The 24,066-nt window shown below is 41.6% G+C and overlaps 1 protein-coding gene across 1 annotated transcript; it reads right to left on the reverse strand.

Moving 5' to 3' along the window:
- Nucleotides 1–3,786: 3,786 nt before the first annotated feature.
- On the reverse strand, nucleotides 3,787–23,622 carry CENPN (centromere protein N; the record flags this gene model as incomplete). The annotated part of the gene is made up of 11 exons (XM_079723406.1): nucleotides 23,606–23,622; nucleotides 21,035–21,215; nucleotides 19,717–19,762; nucleotides 17,801–17,860; nucleotides 17,424–17,500; nucleotides 11,172–11,348; nucleotides 9,282–9,383; nucleotides 7,946–8,009; nucleotides 6,294–6,406; nucleotides 4,135–4,261; nucleotides 3,787–3,869 (listed from the first exon to the last, which is right to left on the reverse strand). Exons 2-11 carry the CDS (start codon nucleotides 21,203–21,205, stop codon nucleotides 3,787–3,789), a joined length of 1,020 nt encoding a protein of 339 aa, XP_079579532.1. The 5' UTR covers nucleotides 21,206–21,215; nucleotides 23,606–23,622.
- Nucleotides 23,623–24,066: the final 444 nt, after the last annotated feature.

The following is a 24,066-nucleotide window of genomic DNA, read 5'->3' on the forward strand; positions in this document are numbered from 1 at the left end:
TCAGCCCGGACAGCTAGGACGCCCCGCCTCCCGCCGCAGCGACTTCCGGAAGGGGGCGGGGCCTCTCGGCTCATTAGCATCCGGCGGGGCCCGGGCGGCCGCGGCGTCTTGTGCGGATGGCGGAGGGCGCGTCTGCCAGGAGCCACCACCAGATGAGGCGGGCGGGTTACAAAACTTCACAGGGGTTCCTGGGGACAGGTAGGACGTATTGGTCCCGCTGATTCATTGTTCGCCTTCCTAGAAATCTGACCTCGGGCCACAATTGTATAGAAGAAAAAGCAATGCGTTCAGGAACTTTACTTCCCAAAGATTGGAAATAACCCAAGTGTTCAACAGGAGGAGAGGCTAGAGTATGTGAATTACAACTCTCTCTGTTTACCAGACACTGGGAATGCACTTTTCATTCAGTATCTCATTTTGTCCTCGAAACAGACCTAGCAGGTACTTACTGTAAGTTTACCCACATTTGCAGAGAAGTAAGTAACTAGCCCGAGGTCACATTATACAAACAAAAGGATTGTTATAATTGACAGAGTTAATCATTTTAGGGAGGGTAGATTTACTTGCCTGTATTTTAACTGCTGAAATTTTTTTTTTTTGCGGTTCGTGGGCCTCTCACTGTTGTGGCCTCTCCCGTTGCGGAGCACAGGCTCCGGACGTGCAGGCTCAGCGGCCATGGCTCACGGGCCCAGCCGCTCCGCGGCATGTGCGATCTTCCCGGACCGGGGCACGAACCTGTGTCCCCTGCATTGGCAGGCGGACTCTCAACCACTGCGCCACCAGGGAAGCCCTAACTGCTGAAATTTGATTACTGTTTGGGAGACAGTGTAGCTCAGAGGAGGGTTCCAAAACCTAAGTCGGAAGAGAGACCACCAGATAGGTCATTTAAATGAGTGTAGGAGGCCAGGTGTAGTCAAAAGGGAGGGGTGAGGACTGCAGCGGAATGGGAGTTACATCCTTTGTTTAAAGGGGGCAGCGGCTACTACTCGTCTTTGGTATCGTCGGATTTATTTTTCAAGATTTTTACGTGAAAACTCCCAGTTTTTATATATTAGCAGCTCTATTTGTTTTCTATTGCTGCAATAACAAATTACCACAAACCTGGTGGCCTGAACAACACAGATTTGTTATCTTACAGTTCTGGAGGTCAGAAGTCTGAAATGAGTCTACTAGGTGAAGATCAAGGTGTTGGCATGGCTGCATTTCTTCGGGAGGCTCTGTGGAAGAATCTGTTTACTTGCCTTTTCCAGCTTCTCAAAGTCATTAATGAATGGTGAGTTGAGGCTTCTTCACATCACTCTGATTTCTTCACTAGTCAGGTCTCCCTCTGCTCTCTTCTATTCCTCTTCCACTTTTGAGGACCCTTGTGATCACACTGGGTCCATCCAGGACATCCAGGATAACCTCCCCATCTGCAAAGTCCTTTTGTTTTGTAAAGTAACAGATTTACATATTCCAGGGATTAGGATGTGGACATCTTTGAGAAGGGTACTATTCTGCTTCACAGTAACGAATTCTGAATTTAAAAGTACTGTGGGCCCCAAACCCCCCACATCTGTGTGAGAAATAGCATCCACAGGCTATTGTTTCTTCCAGCACAGTGTCCAAGAGGGCAGGCTTTGGAGGCCAACTGCCTGGGGTTAATGTGGGCTCAGTCACTTACTAGCTAGTACTAAGCTTTGGTATTCACGTCAATAGAGTGAGACTAGTAATGCCACCTGCCTTATAGGATTATTATGAAAATATGACAAAGCGTATAAAATACTTGGCACAGCGCCTGCCACATAGTAAGTGCTCAGTAAACATTAGCTCTTTTTCATTTTTGGAGACCCTACCTAATGTGCATTAAATTCCTTTGGCCTAGAGATCCTTGGATCTGCATTCACTGCTCCATCTGATCCCATGACTGCCTCTGAATGGCGTATGTGTCTCTGGACCGTCAAGCACATACCAGGTAAGCATTCCCTGTATCTCATTTCCTGAAGCAGAAGCCTCTGTCTGGGAGGGCTGCAGGGTGCAGGCTCAAGTGATTCCCCTGTAGGCTGGGTAATACTGGGTTGGTCAGAAAGTCCCTTCGGGTTTTTCTCTAAGATGTTACAGAAAAACCCGAAGGGACTTTCTAGCCAACCCAATATGATTAGTGTCTTTCTCGTTCAGGCTCTCATTGCACATACCTGCAAAGCACCAGAAAGGGCTGTGAGCCTGTGGGAAACCACACCAGGAACCTGCAGGGCCTCTGTGCAGACCTAATGTGGGCATTCAGGCACTGAGTCGTAGTGCCCACCATATGTGTGCACATAGGAACAGATGCTCTAAACCATGACTGTGGTCTACAAAAAAAATTAGCATTATTACGCCCCTACAGACTCAGTGCCTCACTCTGAGATAACTGAAGTGTCTAATAAGCCATTTGCTAATTCAATCTAAACAAATATATTTCACATAAAATACCTATTGGTATTGGTATAGACAATACCAATACATTATATTGGTATAAAGCATTGTTTAGCCCCTTCTGATTGTGTTTATATCTGTATATTAAGCCTCTTTTTGATTTTCATCAGAAGTAACTGATATACCAGTTTTTAAATATCTCATTTAAATTGGTGTTTTTCTCCTCTGCTTTGGCCACTGGCTAACGCCATCCAAATTTTTCCTTTTATTCTAGCAGTTGAGGAGGCACTTGTATGTTCTTACGTGGTAATCTTACCTCTAGTTTTATTTTGTCCTCCTGTTCTTTTTCTGTCCTTCATTTGCCCAGATTTCCTCAACTTTTAATTTTTTTAAAATTAATTAATTAATTTATTTTTGGCTGTGTTTGGTCTTCGTTGTGTTGCGCGGGCTTCTCATTGTGGTGGCTTCTCTTGTTGCGGAGCACAGGGTCTAGGCGCGTGGCTTCAGTAGTTGCACCACGTGGACTCAGTGGCTGTGGCTCGCAGGCTCTAGAGCGCAGGCTCAGTAGTTGTGGCGCATGGGCTTAGTTGCTCCGCGGCATGTGGGATCTTCCTGGACCAGGGCTCGAACCCGTGTCCTCTGAATTGGCAGGCGGATTCTTAACCACTGCGCCACCAGGGAAGCCCCTCACCTTTTAGTTTTATCATAATTGTAACATATGTTGTTATAACCCCAAATCCTTTGTGGATCAAGATACGGAGTAGATTTTAAAGTGTTATTGTAAAAGGACATGCGATTTAGTGATGATCACTGAAGGATTTTCACCAAAAGTGACCGATACACCCATTTTTAAATATCTTTATTCACAAACCTATATATTATCTGTCAGTTCAAATGCCATATGTATGATAAAATAGATGAGAAGTATCACATTTACAATGAAATCATTATTTTATATAGCTGAATCAACTGATAGGCTACCTCCTGCAATAATAACTTAATGGGCCCAATTCTACCTTTTGAATGGACCAATTTTATGATTCTCCTGGGAAGTTTTGGGTTGGGTATAGTTTCTTGTTGCTTCTTTCTGTGATCCAAGGCTTAAGAGAAAATCCCTGGAAACCAGAAACTGGAACCAGACCTCTCCGGGATTGAGGAGAGACAGGAGTGAGAAAAAAAAGACATCCTGTCACATCTTAAAGTCCCACAACTGCTATGCTTTGCAGGAGGAGGAAAGAATCAGTCCCAAGAATTATACTGAACATTTCTAAATCGTCAACATCAAGGATTAATCTCTAAAACAAGTTTGCAGATAGAAGCTATCCAGCTAGTCATTATAAAATGCATATGCAATACAGTCAAGGATGCTGTGCTTACAGAACCACATACATCTTATTTATCTCTAATTTTAAAATAATTCATTCCCTTATTGGGTATGCAAGTGAGCAATGGAGAAAGTGGTGCATCTGCAATACCTGAAATTAAAAAAAAAAAAAAAAAAGAAAAGAAAAGAAAATGAAAATAATCACAGGGACAACGATTTGAGTCAGCTTAAAAATGACCAAGATTAGAGGGTGGATCATGGACCCCTATTAAGTGAAGCAGAATATGCAAAACAGGGCATGATGGGATAGCAGACTAGAGCCATGAGAAAGCTCAGGGGCAATTAGTCAGCAAAGAGAGGGTCGAATGTAGTATGTTGTTAATTCTTCTGGCTGATGAAGTATGCTGACTACTTACCGGCTGGTGCTAAGGATTTCAGTGCTTCCAGAAGATGGGGGCTAGAGAACTTAACCAGGCACCGGAGGGGTTCTTCTCTCTCAGCCAGGATGCCCCCATTTAGGTCACTTTTGAATTTCGTTTCAAGCTGTCAACAGATATATTTTTAAGTGATGATTAAATATATCAGTTGCAATGGCAAAATATAAAGAAATAAGATTATGTATTTCACTAATTCTTGTTATTAAGAAACACAGGGACTAATGGGGGTGGGAACCATTTAATTTGCTAATTGCAAACGTTGAGGGCAACCAGTATATCCAGCAATATCGCATGCAAAAAGCCAAGCGTGCACAGTGCCTGACACACAGGAGACCTTGCATGTCAGTTCCGCCCTCAGATGCCCTTCACCTGAGCATTAGGTCTGCATTCTTAATGGAAAATGGGCACTGTTTTTTGTAATCTGTCATTTCAATGTAAAAATGTCATGTGTTTTGAGTCACTACCGCAGTTTAACTTCTTATTATAGAAGATTTAGAAAACATACAAAAGTGAGGAGCACAGTGTAATGAGTCCCCATGTGCATATCACCCAGCTGAAACAATGACTGGTCTTGTTCCATCTATTACTCTACCTTCCGTTCCCTACTGCCCACCCCCACTGGATTATTTCCAAGAAAATCCAAGGCACCATAGTATCCCACCTGCAAATATTTCAATGTATCTAAAAGAGTCCTAAAAAGGACTCTTTTTCAAAACTTCGCCCCTATAACATTACCACACCTAAAAAAATGAATAACAGTTCCTTCATATCATCAAATATATAAGTACTGCTACTTCAGTAGGTACTTGGCTCTTAGATTCTAACTTCATTTTTTTTTTAACTTAAAATGATCCTTAAAATTTAGAGACAGAATGCTGAAATATTTAGAGGGTGAGTAATGTCTGCAGCCAGTTCAAATGGTTCAGAATAAAGAAAGAGAAAGAAAGAAAGCAGATGTGGCAAAATGTTAACAATTAGTAAATTTTGAAACAAAGGGGAAATGAATGCTCATTGTAATATTCTTGCATGTTTTCTGAAGGTTTGACATTTTTCAAGATAGAAAAGGTAGGGAAAAATTAGTAGCAGGTATGAATAAATGAGCGCCTTGACTTATAGAATAGACCCATTCTAAGATGTGTATAAAGAGAAGTTTTGTGGACTAAATCTTATGTATCCTAGATCAGTGGTTCTCTGTGCAGAATCGGCTAGAGGGCTTGTGAAGACAGATGTCTGGGACCCACCTCCAGAGTCCGCAATCCAGTAGGACTAGAATGGGGCCAGGAACCTGCATTTCTTACCCATATTCCCAGCTGAGGCCGATTCTGCTGGTCCGGGGACCACACTTTGAGAATGACTGTCTTAAGAGTGTGAGCTGTTTGAAAGAAATGGGTTGAAACCTGCCATTCAGGGAGCATAACTTAAAAGGTGTCAGTCAACTTTTCCCACTAAAAACAAATCAAACCAAAAAGGCACTGGGCCTGAGTGAGCAGATCAATGGTAGACTTAAAGTGTGGTCCGTAGGTGCAGAAGTTTCCTTCTAAGCAGAAAGAATTTTATTGGAAGGTTTGAGGGGAGGAGGGTGTCACGAGTGTGAGCATGAGTATTAGGTTAGGGTGATCGTGATATAAGCCTTGAATTCTTCTAATGGTGGCCATGGGCTTGCCCCCCACCTGGCTTTCCTGGTGGGCAAGCTTCTGGAATGAGCCAGGTTTGCAGGCTGCTGGGTTTTCTCCACGTGATGCCAACTGGGCTTTGTAATGACTTATTTATTCACTCTTTTACTTAATAAGTATTTATGAGCACTGACCATGTGCAAGCATTTTTCTAGGTGTGGATGGGCTAGAAAGGTGTAACCTACCTTTTTTTTTTCTCAAAAATACAGATCACAGCTGGTTATACATAACTGAATTAATATGAAAGGTGAAATGAAAGGCAAATTCAAAATTTCCAAAGGTCTCCTTTGCAACAGAGGAACTTACTAAATATGATAAAGAAGTCTATTTTAACTCATAAACTTATTATACAACATTAAAGTGACAAATGAATAAGAGACAGTTTCTTAGATCTGTTTTCCACTTAGTTTTAGTTCTTTTTAAAAAGTATTGATAACTTGTAGTTAGTTTATAGCAGTGTCCTACCTTATATTGTGCAAATTCTAGTCTTGGTTGTGGATAGTCTCCAAAAATTTCTTGAGTCACTCTATGGACTCTCTCATTTTCTGTTTTGTTTTCATGAATGATCCTTGAATCCACTAGAGATGGAAGATTTCAAGAGAAACAGCTGTTATATATTTAATATTATTATATTATATATTTTATGTATGTTAATATATTTCATCCATAAAGTATCATCCTTTCATTCCTAACCTTTCAACTTGCTTGTATAACTTAAAAATAATGTTTACTGTTTTTTCTCGATTGTAATAATTTCTTATTGTTGAAAAGCTGGAAAGTATAGGCTGGTAAGAGAAAATAAAAATCACCCATAATTCCACCACACAGAGATAAGTACTGTTAACATTTTAATCTATTTGTCTAACCCTTTTTTTAGTGAATAAAAAGATATGTATTTTTTAAACTGGGATTATAAAATACACACAATTTTGTTTCCTGCTTTCTTTACTTAACATGAAATCAACAGCAGTTCCTGTGCCATTGGAAAGTCATAAATGTTTAGTTCATAATGGCTGTACCATTTCATTTTATTGCCAAATCACTGCCAAGTGAGAGGAACATTTTCAATTTTATAAATCTATATTGTAACCCATCACTTTTCTGAACTTTCTGATCCACATTAGTAGTTTCATACTCTATTCTCTTGGTTTTTCTAGGAAAGGACTCATGTCACCTGTGAGTAGCAACAGCGTAACAATTCTGATTACAGGCACACCTCACAGATAAGCGGGTGCAGTTCTATACCACTGCAATAAAGTGAGTCACATGAATTTTTTGGTTTCCTAGTGCATATAAAAGTTATGTTTATATTGTACTGAAGTCTATTAAGTGTGCAACACTATTATGTCTAAAAGGACAATGTACATACCTTATTTAAAAAGTACTTTATTGCTAAAAAATGCTAACCATCATCTGAGCCCTCAGGGAGTTGTAATCTTTTTGCAGTAGTAACATCAAAGATCACTGATCACAGATCACCATAACAAATATAATAATAATGAAAAAGTTTGAAGTATTGTGAGAATTATGAAAATGTGACACAGAGACATGAAATGAGCAAATGCTGTTGGAAAAATGGCGCTGAGAGATTTGCTCAACGCAGGGTTGCCACAAACCTTCAATTTGTAAATAACGCAATACCTGCGAGATGCAATAAAGTACTCAGGAAGCATTAAGAGCCTGGGCTCCAGACTCAGATTCCGATTTCACTCCTGGCTTTGCCGATTCCTAGCTATGTGATTTTGCCTCACAAGTTACTAAACCTCTCTGAAACCCAGTTTCCTGATGAAAAGAGCTTGTTCATGGGACTGCTGTGAAGAAATAGGAAATGACTCATATAAACACCTTAGTATGGTGCCTGGCACAGAAGAAATGCTCAACAACTGTTAGTTAATTTTTGTTTTTGTTCCGATTATTATTAGATGCCAGTCTAGTAAATTCTAAAAGAGATTATGGTAGCTTAGCTTCCCCACTTCAACAGAAATTTAATTTTCAATTATCTGAAAACAGTAAATACTTTTGAATCACATCCTGGTACATAAATGTTTTCCTGGCTGACAGAAATCTGAAAAGGAATGTCCTTCCAAATTTCAGTTTTTATCTTAAAACACACATACTATTTATATCTAGCCCAAGGCTTCTTTCTTGTAGAGGTGTAGTAGAGTTGTGAGTTTCAAAGGTCTAGGAAAAAGAAAAGAGAAAAAAGTGAATGTTTTCCTAATTTTATCACTTTGAAGTATAGATATTAATTGGTTTTAATGCACAAAAGTATGGCAAATCTTATCTTTAGTTTTTCCCAACACAAAGATTTGAGGCCATTTGCAGACTGAGTTGAGCATTTCTCCTAGAGCAATGTTGGCAGAGAATGCCAGCAACATGGCTGCTTTGCTTGAGGAGCTCTGTACCTTGTTAACGTAAAAAATGGATCTGGAAGAAGTATAGCTGGTGAATGCAAAAGCTAGAGGAATCAGAGGCAGCATTTACAATGTGATCTTTCAGCTTTTTATCTATGTCTTTATAACTGTAAAATATTTGCTGAGATTCCTTATCGAGAAATAACTTTCCTATTGTAAGTCTGAACCTCTCAGACCCCTTCGCTTACTTTCCCCACTGAAGCCATTGTTTTTATAATTAAGTGTTTGACAATATGTATTTTCCTAGAAATGCAACTGTCATAGGAGAACCGTTGATAGCAATTTAGTAGGAGGGTGGTAGGTAAGAGGGAGGGGCTGCTGTGGGAGAAAATCATTATCTAACTTCTTAATGTTAGATTTTTTCCTTAAAGAGTAGCTTGCAGAGAGCCATCACTTCTTTCTACTTAGAACAGATGAAAATACATAAGTATAACATACCTAAGGGCTCAAAGATATACAGAGCCTTAACAATCCTATAGGAGTCTGAACATATGAGCACACAGATGCCATGCAGAGGAAAAAAAAAAAAAACAACCCTGAGCCTGGGAGCAAGGCCAGATCCGTTCTTATCATTAAAGCGGAAGAATGCGTTCAAATAATTTTGACAAATAAATTGTGGGACTTAATAAACCAATGCTTTCTCCTTTACTTCCAACTCCTGTATCACCTGCTTGACTGATGGGACAAAATATTCCGCTTCTCTCTTGCAGAACAGAATATAATCAGCTTCAAAAGACAGTGTCGAGTTACTCTGAAGAGAAAATAAATTCTGATTGGAATAGATGATTTGGAAACGGGGACCTATAACATAGACCCCAATGACTAATGGGCAGTATAAAATACAACGCAACTATAAAAAGGTGAGAGTGAGAAATTATATTGTTTCCTTTCATGTTAACTGAAAACTTTCTGCACTTCAGGGATATCTGACGTGATCTCCTATCGCTGGAGGTAGACTTTCCCACCTGCTCAGCTTCTAAATTATGTGTGAAAGAGAAAATGGAGACTTAACTTTAAATAGAGTGACTGATGGGCTCACCTGATTATACTGTTTAAAAACAATAGCCTTAAGAGAGTCCAGATACCGGCTTCTGAGGTCCATTTTCACAATCTGATGGTGTTTGCTAGCAATTGTCAGTGCCTTGAAGTGAAAATTAGCAAGACTATTAGCATTACTGTGTCTATCTCTGTATTTACAATACTTGTTCAGGAAAAAATCCAGAACAATTAAATCTCATGGCCTGTTACTCAGCTTGAAAAACAAAAACAGGGGCTAGTGGCATTAAGATTCTCACAAATGCAAGGTCTTTTGTAATACCATTTTTAGAAAAGTGATCCTGTTTACTTTTTTTATTAAAAAATTTTTTTTTAAAAATTCTTGGCCGCACCAAGCAGCATGTGGGATCTTAGTTCCCCAACCAGGGATCGAATCCGTGCCCCCTGCAGTGGAAGCACGGACTCTTAACCACTGGACCGCCAGGGAAGTCCCAAAGTGATCCTGTTTAAAGTTAGGAATTATAATAAATGAAATTCAGAGTTAAGAATAAACAGTGAATACTCAAATGTTACCATTTTTGATTACTAGTCATTAATACTACAATACTGCCATACAAAAATACAAATATGTATGTACACTCTAGGACAAATTTTGAAGAAAAAAGTGCAAATTAAATGCAGCTTATAAAAGCTTCCCATCGTCTGGGGAAACAAGTTGGAAGACTGAAACAGAATTAATAGAATAAGGTATTTACCTGGAACTAGAGGGTAGAAATAAGTTTGCCTTAAGATACACATGAGAAAAGAACATTAGCTTTTGGGGTGATGTTTAAACTAGGTGGGACAGGGTGGACTCACCTGGCTGTCAGTGGATGGAAAACCACTATTTATTATGGAGGAAGAGACTCCAAATGTAAAGGAGAGTTAAGTGTTAGAAAGAAATAGAAGTGAGCAGCAGTAGCAATCTTTCTGCCATTTCAGTAAACACCTAAGGAATTTAAATGACAAGTCCGCCTGCCTGGAGGACTTGGTGTTCTACTTGGCGCTAGAGATGATGCAGCCAGGATGGCAGAGCTGCTTATCTACAATCAGCTCTGGAACCAGCTGAAGCACCATTGTAGTTGTGAATGTTAAGACGGTGGAAGCAGCAGCAGTTGCCAGGCTAATTTAGGGATGGCTTATTTGGGGGAAGATGCTAGGAAGCCTGTGATACCAAAGGCAGAACCATAAACAGAAGCAGGCTCTGACCAGAGGACCATCTTCTGTTAAAGCACTTTTCTTGTGTACGCAATGGGGGGAAAATGGTTACAAATGAAAATAATGTTCATTAATAGGCAAATGATGAGGTCATGAAAAAGTAGTGAGGCACATTCATATATAACCTCACTGAAATGTTAAGTTAGAAAAAGCAAATTACAGACCCTATGTACCAGTGTGGTTTTTGTAATAAAACATCTTCTGAAAGGAAATAGCAGAACTGTTAAAAGCAGTTATTTTGGGTGAATGGGATTGCGCAGAAGGGTATGGAGTCTTAAAAGACTGTTCAGAGACTTCTATGTTGGTTGGATTTTTACCTTGATTGTGTACTACTTCTCAGTTACAAGACAGTAATGAAGAGTTCTAAACCAATGCTTATACTGTCCTCCCACTTGTAGAATAAGAACACTTTCTGCTTCTTATTTTAGGAGATAAAGAATTACAGGTGGTATTTTCTTTTTTGGCTGCGTCGTGCAGCATACTGGATCTTAGTTCCCTGACCACGGACTGAACCTGTGCCCCATGCAGTGGAAGCGCGGAGACTTAACCACTGGACCACCAGGGAAGTCCCCCTACAGGTCGCATTTTATATCAAATGATATTGAGCAGTTTAAACCTACACGGACCTGAGATAAGGATAATACAGCGTTATAGCTTATAGTAATTGGTTCCATACCTGACCCAGAAGGGGGAGATTGCTTTTCAGTTGGGAGGAAGAAGTGAAGGCATATGGAGTTTGGGAATAATACACCACGAAAGCAGGTTTGTACTGGTTTGGCTTTCTATACTGTGTTCCCCAGGCAATTCGAATCCATACTGCATTCTCCTCAGCATCTCTGAAGCTGACTGTCACCTTATTTAAAAAAAAAAAAGATGTAAGTTTCCTAATTAAAATCTCATGTGGCACCAACAACAGGTGCTTTTTAGAGGTGAAGGATGTTACTATAATCTTGCACACAGGCTGAGGTCTGGCAGTCTTTTCTCCTACTTTTTTTTTTTTTTTTTTTTTGGCCGTGCCGTGCCATGAGGCATGCAGGATCTTAGTTCCCCAGCCAGGGATTGAAGCCATGCCCCCTGCAGTGGAAGCATGGAGCCTTAACCACTGGACCACCAGGGAAGTCCCTCTCCTACTTTTCATTACAGTGTTTTGGGAAATCTTTGGGAGAATATTTTGTGGTCATTTTGTAAAGATACATTCATGCCTTGCAAAGTCTTTTGGAAGGAAAAAAATTTAAATCCTACAAGCAGGATATGACATCAAAAATTTTCAATAATTTCTTGGGCTTTGTCCTGAAAAACTATAAGAGTTTATGAAGCAAAGCAGCCTCACAAATGAGATATCTTATAAGGAAGCATTTTTAGCATTGAACACAGACCTAGCGTGCACTGTAAAGTTTAATAGTAAGATTTCTATGTAGCAATGGGCTTAAAAAAATACTAATCCTAATGCTTTTACGCATTTAGCTCAGGTGCTAAAAATTACCCCAAAGCAAAGTTACATAGCCAGAATATAAGAAATTCTACATGGTTTCCATTTCATGGATAAAATATAGACCTTTCTAAACTTTTAAATATGATTGCCAGTTTCTATGGAATTTAATAGCTCACTCCTAGATTATTAGCCCCGCTTGCAGCTCAGACCCTGGAGATACTTGAGACAGGCGCACTTGGCTTGCCCACATCCCTGTTTTGTTTTTGTTTTTTTTCCTGGCTGTGCTGTGCGGCTTGTAGGATCTTAGTTCCCTGACCAGGGATTGAACCTGGGCCCTCGGCAGTGAGAGCGTGGAATTCTAACCACTGGACCACCAGGGAATCCCCTGCCCGCATCTCTTTATTTCCTCCCTCTTGTATCTTATTCCTGGTGATCACATGGCTGCTGACATTAGCAAAGAAGGCAGTTACAGTTGTCCCTAAGGATTCTAGATGATTGGTTCCAGGACCCCTCTCAGATACCAGGATACCAAAATCTGAGGATGCTCAAGTCTCTTATATAAAATGGTGTAGTAATTGCAAATAACCTATGAGATCCTCCCACATACTTTAAATCATTTCCAGGTTACTTCTAATACCTAATAGAAAGTAAATGCTATGTAAATAATCATAAATACAACATGAATGCTATGTAAACAGTTGCTGACCCAAAGCAAATTCAAGTTTTGCTTTTTGGAACTTTCTAGAATTTTTTTCCCCAAATATTTTCAATTTGTGGTTGGTTGAATCCATGGGTGCGGAACCCATGTATATGGAGGGCTGACTGTATTTTGACTCTGCCTGCTCTTTATCAGGTTGCTTCCCCAAATTTCCTCAGTGTATCAGATGAGGAACCCAAGACAGGGGGCATGGAGGATACAGAGCAGTCTGACCTTCCCCTGGATGAGCAGCACAGCCCTCGGCCCCAACAGGCATGCAGTGGACCTCTGCCAGCTCGAATGGAAGAGGACAGGATCTTATTCTGAATAGCCTCTTTGCATCACATTACAAAAGAAAATAAGTGTGTAAAGTCAACATTGAGTGTAGTATCCGGAGGGCACATTTTCACTAGGAGAAAATTGGTAGCATTCAATGGAGTCAGGTAGTCTCTAGTCTAAAATGAGGATAACTTAAGTGAGGGCTCATGAAGGGACTTAAAGAGGTCTGTGACCTCCTGAATTGGATGCACCGTTGGATGGACATGTCTAAAGGTATGCTTTTCTAGAGAGGTGCTATGCCACTTATCAAAATTTTCATAAGGGTCTGTAGTCCAAAAAAAGGTTAAAAATCAGTAGGCTAAGAGGAAGGGGCGTCTACAGAGTCAGTGTAATCCTGGCCCGGCTGGCCGATGCTCCATCTCACATTCTTACAGTAAAGAAGATATTCAGATACCTGTAGAGGCAGGGCCCATTTATTATTTTCCCACGAAACGACTCAATGGATATCCTCCTGCAATACCTGTGATAAAGTGTTTCACAGAGGAGAGCTCAGATTAATATTGCTCAAGCTTAAACAAGTGCAGCCAAGGGACTTCCCTGGCAGTCCAGTGGTTAAAACTCTGTGCTTCCAATGCGGGGGGCGCGGGTTTGATCCCTGGTCAGGGAACTAAGATCCCACATGCCACGTGGCACAGCCAAAAAATTAAAAAAAAAAAAATTTAAGATGACATAAACGAGTGTGGCCAAGGGTCCTAAGTGGTTTGGCGAAACTGGGACTGTTCTCTTGGCCATTGTATCCTCCACTAGCCATCAACTGTCAGTAACTGGCCAAGGCCCACAAGCTACTGAACATACGTATGTTTGGCATGAGAATCAAATGAAGCTTACAATACAAAGAATCACCACATATTTAACACAAACATACTTAACACAGACCATCATTATTACACTACATGATACAGGCATAGAAAGGGACAGAAAATGTGCTACCTTACAATTGAAACAGTTTTTAGTTTCTCTCTTCTTTGTAAGTTTTTCTAAGAACTTTGTATTTTGAAGAGTTTTACCTGGTAAGATGTAGTTAATCTTCTCTCTCTCTCTCTCTCTCTCTCTCTCTCTCTCTCTCTCACACACACACACACACACACACACACACACACACTCACTCACTCACTCTCCACCCATCACTCCCCAGTTAAGCTCCCTGTGTCCTCTCATATCAGCTTCTCTCCCCCATTGGTTCAGGGCAGGAGTTCTTTACCTGAAGTCCATGGTTAGAATTCAGGGCATCTGTGGACTTGCTGGGGGAAAACTTTCATCTTTATTTGTACTAATTTCAACTGAAATTTAGCATCTCCTTCAATTGGAAAGTAGGCATCAAAACAGTGGAATTTTAGGACCGTTACTTTGTTGTCCGTAGAAATCCCAAATACTCTTACCATGTTATAATTGTTGCACATGCCTCAAAAATACCATTTACACCTATTAGTACTTTGAAACTAGTTGCTTTTAGACCCATTATGAGATTATTTATTGTGTTAATAAAGAAGCACATGCATTACTTATCACAATTTGCCATTTTAATACCTTAACTGTATTTTTAATATCATTTGTTTCCCCTGTGAGTCTATGGATTTTATTTTATAGCATTTAAATACACTCTTCTGAGAAGTGGTCCATAAGCTTCACTAATAGCCAAAGGGTCCTTGGCACAAAAAGGTTAAGGTGCCTGTCCTAGAGCAGCAGGTGAGTCACTCTTCACCCCTGGGCACCAGGAGATGCTATTTGTCATGACGTCACCATCATCAGCCTTTGGGAAAGTGGGGTTATCCAGCCACTAGTTAAGTTATGTGGAGGAAGGTGAAGATAAGCCGGGAGTCCTCAGTCAGTTGAGGAAAGGGCTGAGGACATGTGGGCCAGCTCGGAGTAGAGGGACGGGGAGACAGAGAAGACACACGGCCTTTACCTGCTCATCCTCCTCATCTAAAACCTGCAGCATACAAAGCACATCACTCTCTAGCTGGCCTTTCAAGCAGGACAGATATGATCAGTAAAAAAGCTCCTTTGTCACCCCAGCCTCCCCTGCTAGTGTGCCTGAAATTCATTCAGGAGGCAAAAGCTTTTGGTAGTGATAAGAAAAGAGAAATCTAACAACTGAAATACATGGGCATCAAAGTGGGAGGAAATGTGAGTGTTTCAGACTCTTTTCTCCATGCGTGGTGAGGGCAGTGGCCTGGGGTTAAAAGAACAGAAGTTCCTGGTGCCTAAAACAGGGACAGGAAAGACCATCAGGTGAGAAGGTGCTGGGAGGGAAGATGCAGATAAACTCTGAACTGGACCCGAGAGAGAGAGAGACACTCTCTAGGTTTCTTGTTTTGGGTGAAGTAGGGTGGGAGTGTTTGCTGCGAGTGTTTCTCAAGATGAGTTAGCCAGTCATGTTCAGCTTCATAAGAAGGCTGCTTCCAGAAGGCTCCAAACCACATATCCACAACACTTCTGGAGGGCTGGCCAGGGGTTATGTGGTAATGAGGTTCTTTGTTTAAAAAAAAAAAAAGCAGGTGCATGTGCCACAGCCACAGTCCAGACAGGACTCTCCTGTAACGTCTGCAAAGTTCATAATTTCATGGTAAGAAGAGTTTTCAAATAATATAATCCAAAATAAGAACTTAGGAGCAAGGTAAAAAAAAGTGCTTGCTTATTCACAAAATTAAAAAAAAAAAGGAGACATACCTTCTCTTGGTTCACAATTTTCTTTGAATTAATTTATAAATTAAATGCAGGGAATTCCCTGGTGGTCCAGTGATTAGGACTCTGCGCTCTCACTGCTGAGGTCCTGAGTTCAGTCGCTGGTCAGGAAGCTAAGATTCTATAAGCCGTGTGGCACAGTCAAAAATAAATAAATGCACCCCTACTCAAAAGGCTGAAGATTTTGTTTTGTTCTGTAAACCTGAGAAAATGTTTCTAAGATTCATCTGGAGAAACGGTTAGGACATTTTTCACAAAGAAGAGTAATTGGGGGTAGGGTCCGGGTTGACTTGTCTTAAGGGTTATTGAAATGTTTTAAAAAATACAGCAATTAAAGGAATGGGGAGTTTGCTCCAGGCAAGTGGCCCTCCTGATACCAAATCCAGAAGCAGGCAGAGCAGCCTACATGGTAACTGGCAGGACCGCTCTGAGTGGTCTCCCAGCAGGGGCAGAGCCGGCCCTGGAGGAATAGACCGGAGTAGGTGCTGCCTGCAGGCAGCTGCTCTCACTCAGGCTAAGGCCCTGCTCCTGCTGGAGGAAAGTGAAGGGGGCAGTGAGGAGGGGCCCATGGGATTGTTTCCACGTGTGGGACACATCAGGAGCAAGAAGAAATATTTCCCTCCAAGAGTCTTGTGGCAGAAAGAACAGAGCTTGAGGATGAGCCTGGGGAAAGGATGTACTTTTACTGAGACCTGAGCACATTTATAAGCAGTAGAGTAGGAATCAGAAGAGGCAAGAGATTAAGGATGCAAGAGAACAGAGGAAAATAAAGCAGGTATGTTGGATAAGGACGTAGGAGATGGATTCACAGCACACACAGAGGGTCATTATAAGAAAGGAGATGAAGGAATATGTTCGGTGACAGGTGGGTAAGTAGAAAGCAGGACCAGCTAGAGACAGGATGAGGTAAGGGGATGGAGAGACAGGTCAAGGAGTTTATCAGAGAAGAGGGAACACCACTATGCCAGAGAGGACGGGCAGAGCACAGTGAATGGGACAGAGTTTTTGGCATGTCTTTATATGCAAGGAGGACTCAGGCAGAGTTAGGTGGAAAGGGAATGAAGTAGGGGAGGCTGTTAAAAAGTGATCACCTCAGGACCTACTGTATATCACAGGGAACTTGGCTCAATATTCTATAATAACCTAAATGGGAAAAGAATTTGAAAAAGAATGGATACTTGTATGGGTATAACTGAATCACTTTCCTGTATGCCTGTAACACATCATTGTTAATCAACTATACTCCAATATAAAATAAAAATTAAAAATAAAAAGCAATCACCTCAACCTAGGATAAGATGTTGAGGTGGTACCTGTGGAAACAGACTGGCAGCTGAGGACTCTTTGGTGCTCTCGAGTTACCCTAACATTGTGGCCACGAGCCACCTAGGGCCATTTAACTAAAATTCATTACACTTAAACACGACAAACATTTTAGTTTCTCAGTCACACCAGCCACACTTCAAGTGCTCAGTAGCCACACGTGGCTACTAGCTGGGTCCTGGACGGTGCTGATCTAGAACAGTTCCATCGTTGTACAGTCCTACTGGGCAGTGCTGCTCTTGAGAAAGAAGCAGTACCCCTGAATTGAGAGGTAAGGGGAGAGGAAAGTTTTTACACTGAGTAGAGTTTGTCTTTGATATGGAATAGAACAGTATGGAATATTACTAACTGAAATTCTTACAAATTGAAAAAAATAATGTAGTAGCGAATTTTAAGTGCACAGATGCCATGAAATTGAATTTTATAGAAATTCAGATAAATTTTATTCTTACATTTTTTAATGCTCTCTTAAGAATTTTCTTGAATGAACTTTTGAATTGTTCCATATCAAAAAGGTCAGTGCCTTCACCTGTCAAAATGAAAAGAAAAATCAAGAAGAATCAAGGGAGCTACAGTGTCTTCAATACGTTTACAAAGATCCTGAAGATAAGCATTTGGTGTAACCTCAAAGAGCAGTAATGATCAAATCACACAAACGCTGCTGGTACCCCTGACAGAGCATCACCAGATATGTTTCTCATTTTTCTATACATGAGTAATAATCACCGCATTTGGAAAGAAAAGAGACTTAAGAGGAACAAACTGCTACTCATTTTTAAATTGCCAAAACATCAAATACAAGTGTTCAGTTAAAAATGGAAAACATTACCTGGTCCTTTACTCATCTGAAAAACATCCCAAACTTTCTGATGCCGATGAAATTGAGTATCTGAGACAGGGAGGAAGAGCTTATTACTATCATGTCAAGAGAACTTTCAAGTAACTATCATATCAGAGAACTTTCAACTTATAAATACATATTTTTAATAATGTGAAAGTGGAGAAAACTAACAGTAATTTACGAATTAAGTTATATAGATCTTTATTCAAAATATAAACTTTAAATGGATTAAATTTACTCCAGACAAATAAAACAAGTCATAAAGAATTACTCAATACAGTAGAGATTTAGCATTTATTCTTAGACCATTTATTCTGTCCACACAGGTCTACTCCACAGACTGCCGCATCTGTGCAGCAAGCCAGGGATGACGTGCTCCTGGAACTGGCGTTGCTATCGGCTTTCCTTAGTCCAGAGCACTCTTCACCGAGCTCACTGCACATCTCATTCTGGTCTCTACTAAGATGCCACAGTGCAGAACGGCCTACCCTGAACACCCTACCAAAATCGACCCCCCATCCCGCCCTACTTTAGTTTCCTTCATGGTACTTACCACTACCTGACATTACAGCATACATTTAGATGTTCATTTGTACACTGCTTGTACCTGTGGGATATTGGACTGAGTCTTATTCACTGCTGTAGTCCCAGCATCTAGCCACTGGCTGGCATTAAACATATATATTTGATGAATGAATGAATGAATGTATGATATAGAAGACACCCTCCAGGAGTTACAAACTTAAGAGTATCTTGGAGTGAAAATGGGCCTAGGAAGTTACTGAGTTCAGTCCCAACACATTATCATCCTGGCTTTACTCTGTCGCTGCGCTGACCTCCGTCTGCATCCCTGTGTCTTTGGACCTAGGACCAAGGTGCTCTGAACCCCATAAGAGGGGCTGTTGGCCCCAGTACTCAAGGGCACCAACCTGCTGTGCCTTTGTCTTATTACTTTTCTTGTCCTGTGTCTTTTTTTTTCTTTTTTCCTTTTTTTGGTGCCTTGGCGTCCTCGTCTCCCCATCCCACCCCATTTATGGCGATGGCCTGACAATTCTTGATTATCCAGTTCTGTCCAAAACAGGTGTAATCAGGTATAATGTGATGCCTGCCCTGAAAGATAGCATCCAAAGGGTTTTGTTTCTTTCCGGTATTTTCTTCCTTGGTTCTCTGTTTCAGAGTTCAGATGGCCTGCTAAATGATCTTTGAATAAGGTTGCTATCGTAATAATGGAGATTAAAAACTTTTTGTCATTAATGATTCTTTTAAACACCGTGTAGAAGTTCATGATAAGTGGCAAGGACTTAAATACAAATGCAGACATTTCCTCAAATAGAACACGTGCTAGACTAATCCATGATATTTGTGACAAGCTTGGTCCACCTCTAGTGTCTCCTATCTTAGCCGGGGGCCCAATTTCCTTCTAGTTGCACATGCAGACCCCAGAGCCATGTATGCCTCTCCCATTTAGTGCCCCCATGACCACTCGACGTGCAAGTACGGTCAGTGTTAATCCTTACATTACTTACAAGCTGCACTGTAGTTAGAACACATTCGCAGACATCTATTTTCAAATTCTGTTAATAATAATACAAAGCCTAACAAACATTAACTATGTGCTTATTGTATGCCAGTTACTGTGCTAAGGGCTTTTCAAGTCTTATCTTATTTAACCCTCATAACAATCCTGTGAAGTAGAAGCTGTTATTATGTCAATTTTACTTAGGAAAAGTCTGAGGCTTAAAAAAAGGTCGCGTGACTTGGCAAAGGACACAAGACTGGTAAGTGACAGAGCTGAAATATGAAACCAGGTCAACTTGACTCTAGAATCTGAGCCGTTAAATACAAAACTGCCTCTCTGATGAAACTGGACTGGTTAAGCGTAAATGCAAATCACCAAAACTTACAAATGATGTCTAAAAGGGCTCCATCATTGAGACTTGCACGATTCTCCTGAAAGAGAATATACCATTTTTAGTAATCGTGGTGATAGGTGTGGTTCTACCCCGTCTACAGCACATTTTAGGATTGCTTAGAGCAGATGAGGGCCCTCTCAGTACTTTACTGACAACCTGTCTCCCATCTCTGCTCTCCTGTTAGGTAACACATACACCTTCTGATTCTGAAGGTGTCTCATTCTGATTCTGTGTCTCATTACAGGTTCTCACAACTGTTCTCCCCCGATCTAATCCTCATTTATCACTTTTAACTTTTTTTTTTTTTTTTTTAATCTATGGTATCCGTCTAGATTTCCTCTATCCCAGGTTTTCTCAACCAGGTGCTAGTGACATTTTGAGTCAGATAAAGCTGTGTTGTAGAAGCTGTCCTAGGATGTAAAGGAGCATTCCTGGCCTCTACCCACTGGAAGCCAGCAGCACCCCAATCCCACAGTTTTGACACCCAAAAACGTCTCCAGACATTGTGTCCTCTGGGAGACAAAATCATCCCAGCTGAGAACCACTGCTCTATACACACACATTTATATGTTTACATATTATATAGTTTCTTTCAGTGTTATACAGAAAGATCTAGTTTATTCTTTTTAATGGTTAAGGAATATTTTATGTGGACATATCATTATTTATCTAATCTCCTAAGTATAGTTGTTTCCAATTTTTTGTGTAAACAATGCTAGTTAACATCTTTATATATAGATATTTACATATCTATAGGTATATAAATGTTTATCAATCATGATATTACATATACCTCATTTTTTATTATGTTTTCCATATATGTAAATTTCAAAGTGGAATTGCTGGGTTATAAAGTATACTTATTTAAAAATGAATGAGGAGGGGCTTCCCTGGTGGCGCAGTGGTTAAGAATCCTGCCAATGCAGGGGACACGGGTTCGAGCCCTGGTCCGGGAGGATCCCACATGCCGTGGAGCAACTAAGCCCGTGTGCCACAACCACTGAGCCCGCGCTCTATAGCCCGTGCTCTGCAACAAGAGAAGCCACCGCACTGAGAAGCCTGTGCACCGCAATGAAGAGTAGCCCTCGCTCGCCGCAACTAGAGAAAGCCCGCGCGCAGCAACGAAGGCCCAACGCAGCCAAAAATAAATTAAAAAAAAAAATTAGTTCCTTTTCCGCTATCGTGGTACATAGCCCTCCTAACTTCACACCCTAGCAGCTACCTTACATCTCTTTCGGACTAAGGAAAAGAAAGAAAAAAACCAAAGGGTAGCGTCATGTTCAAGCTTGGTCATTTTGAACACTGTTACCTCACAAAGCAGAACCAAGTCCTGAACAAGAGATTCCTTTCTCTGCCGGAAGTTTACAGTCTGCAGTTGATTTTCAGACAAAAAATTCCAGGTTTTTAGTATTGTCATCATTTCAGTCAATGGGATTTTCAAGATGGTCCTCCTGAAAAACTCGGAAACAGTTTCATCCATCTGTTTGGCACTTTCGTAAAGACAAAACCAAAAACAGCACGATAAAGTATTAACCAAACACAAAAGTGTAAGTTAGTGAATTTTCAGCATGATATTTTTAGCCAGAATTTTGATTTGCAGGTCAAACACCCAAATGTTTACCATTTTACAGGCGCTCTGCGAACAGTGTTCCAACAGGAGGATTAAATTATTTTCTCCTTAAGCGTTCATTTAAATATGTTTTAGAGTTTTTAAAAATTAGTGCTCTCCCTCCTTTCCTGGCTAGAGTGTTTTGATCTTTTGATGGCAATGACATGTGAATCATTCACTCATTTACTGATTCATGTATCAAATTACTGAGCACCCGTGTGTGCCAGGCACTTTTCTAGGCACTGGGGATAGATACAGCTTTAACCAAAAAGACAAAAATCCCTGCCAATATGGAGCGTCCTTTCTAGTTGGGAGAGACAGGCAACAGGAAAATCACAAAAATTGTTAAAAGCGATAAGTGCTGAGGAGAAAACGGAGCAGTGTTAGGAAGCAGTGAAAGTGCAGCAGGCTGGCAATGGGTGGCGGGGATGGAGAGCAGGCCTCAGAGAGAAGGTGACATTTGAGCCAATCCTTGGGGAGGGAGAGTGAGCCATGGGGCTAGCTGGTGGAGGAGCTTTCCAGGCAGATGGAACAGCAAGTGCAAAAGCCTCGGGGCCTTCAAGGGACAGGGAGAAGGAGGCCTCCAGAGAGGTCAGAGTGGTGAGTGAAAAGCCACAGAGGAGGAGGTGAGGTCAGAGATCATGAAGGGCTGTGTTTATGACTAGAGGCAGAAGTCAGTCTGTCAATCTCACCTGCTTCCACCACGACTATGGGATTTCCAAGGACAAATAGAGGAGATTCCCCTAAAAGAATCCTGGCTGCGACGTATTTCTACCATTTAAGTGTTGAACACGGCATATAATTTATTACCGTCACCCACTTCTGAAAATATATGGGTAGTTGAATATACTGGGTTGCCCAAAAAAGTTCGTGCGGGTTTTTCTGTAACATCTTATGGCAAAACCCGCACGAACTTTTTGGCCAACCCAATACTTTGAAAAGATACTAAAAACAATAGTTAAAAATAAAGAATGACTAGTTCTTTAGAGAGAAAAATAACTGAATTAAGAATGTGGGAGCAGCATCAGGATCATGAAAATTGAGCCTGACTCATTTCCTTGTCCAGATGCAGGACCCACCTGCCTTAATGTCAGGACTGAAATCCTCACCATGGTCCACAAGGCCCTGCGTTGTTTGGTTCCTGCATCCCTGTCATCTACCACTCTCTCCTTGGCTTTCTGAGCTCCAGCTACACTGCCCTTCTAGTTTGTCTATTACAAGAGGATCCCTTCAGCTAAGGGCCATTACATCTGCGGTGACCCCTGCTTAGAAGGTTCTTCTGCACATATTCACATGGCTCTTGTAATTCAGGTCTCAGCCATGCTTCTTCACAGAAGGCCACCCAATCTAGTTATTACCCTGACCACCCAACCTAGTTATTTCCCCACCTTGTCTTTACAGAACTATCTGAAATTATCTTGCTTATTGATTACTTTATTGCATTAAATATTTGATTAAGCTTCACTAGGGCAGGAACTATGTTTGTCTTATTCATAGCTGCATTCCTAGAATCTAGAACAGTGTCAGCCCAAGAACTGTCTAGTGGAAATACTTGTGGAATGAAGTCTTAGAGACTCTCCTGAAGCAGCCGTGCCTGAGGAGGTAAACAAGCTGGGAAGGATTAGGGTCCAACAGTCGGTGACAATATCAAGCCAACGTCTCCCATCAAAAACACTGGAGGTGGTGGTTGTTAAAATGCAGATTCCTGGACTCCAACGATTTAAACTGGGGTGGGTGTGGGGGACCGAGAAGGGCTTGAGATTTTTGCATTTTAAGACTAAGTGTCTTAATTCCCGCTAAACGTTGGGAATGCCATTCTAAAGAATTCTGGTAGAAAGAGTCCACGCAATCTCATCAATAAAGTTGGAAAACCCTTGAATAAACTCTTCTGATTCCCTGTGATTAGCTAATTTCTTTTTACATCTGAGCGCTTAGCACAGTGCTTGGCTTGGTGCTCGAGATATAACAGCTGAATGAACGCATGACAAAAAAGGTCCCTTTTAAGTAACTTTCCTGGAAATCTGCACAGGCTAAGAGCTGCCACAAGGAGCAGCAGGAGTAATGCGAGAGGCTGCAAAGACTAAAAAGGACGGACGCCAAGGTTAACCAAAACCAAGAACACTCAACTCTGGGGAAAGCAGCAACCCAGGGCTCGGATAGTTTAGCCGGTGACAGCTCGGCGCGGCTCCAGCGTGATGCAGGCCCTACGTGAGGCCCCGCCCCACCGCGGGCGGATGTGACGTCACGGCCCAGCGTCACCGCCCTCCTCACCTCAGCCTCAACTGTAGTCCCCAGCCTCCGGCCCGAGACCAAGGGCCAATCCCGCACCTTGGGACTTGCGGCAGTCGCGAAAGAGTCGCCTCAGAGGCGTGGGACGTGGCTTCTTCAAGGGTCCCGCCACGCTCGGAGGCCCGATGCCATGCCGCCAGGTATCCTCTTACCGTCCCACATCGCCGGCCGGCTCTCGCCTCATCAGCTGTTCCCGCCTGCTGCACCTTCAAAGACACCAATTGCAGTTCCCGCCGCCCTGGAGCCCCGCCCACCAGAGCCAACACTTTGGACTGTACCCTCGGCACAGGGGACCGTGTGGGGAGAGCGACGGGAGTGAAACTCGCCGAGTCCCCGCCTCACTCTTCTTAGCAGAGAATATTGTTTGAATGCTTTAATCCCAGCCACGAAATCTGGCTCGTCGGTTCGACTTAAAGTTCAGGCTTTGCCGCGCCTTCGCGGAC

Source organism: Hyperoodon ampullatus (genome assembly GCF_949752795.1).
Source record: "Hyperoodon ampullatus genome assembly, chromosome: 18".
NCBI lineage: Eukaryota > Metazoa > Chordata > Mammalia > Artiodactyla > Ziphiidae > Hyperoodon > Hyperoodon ampullatus.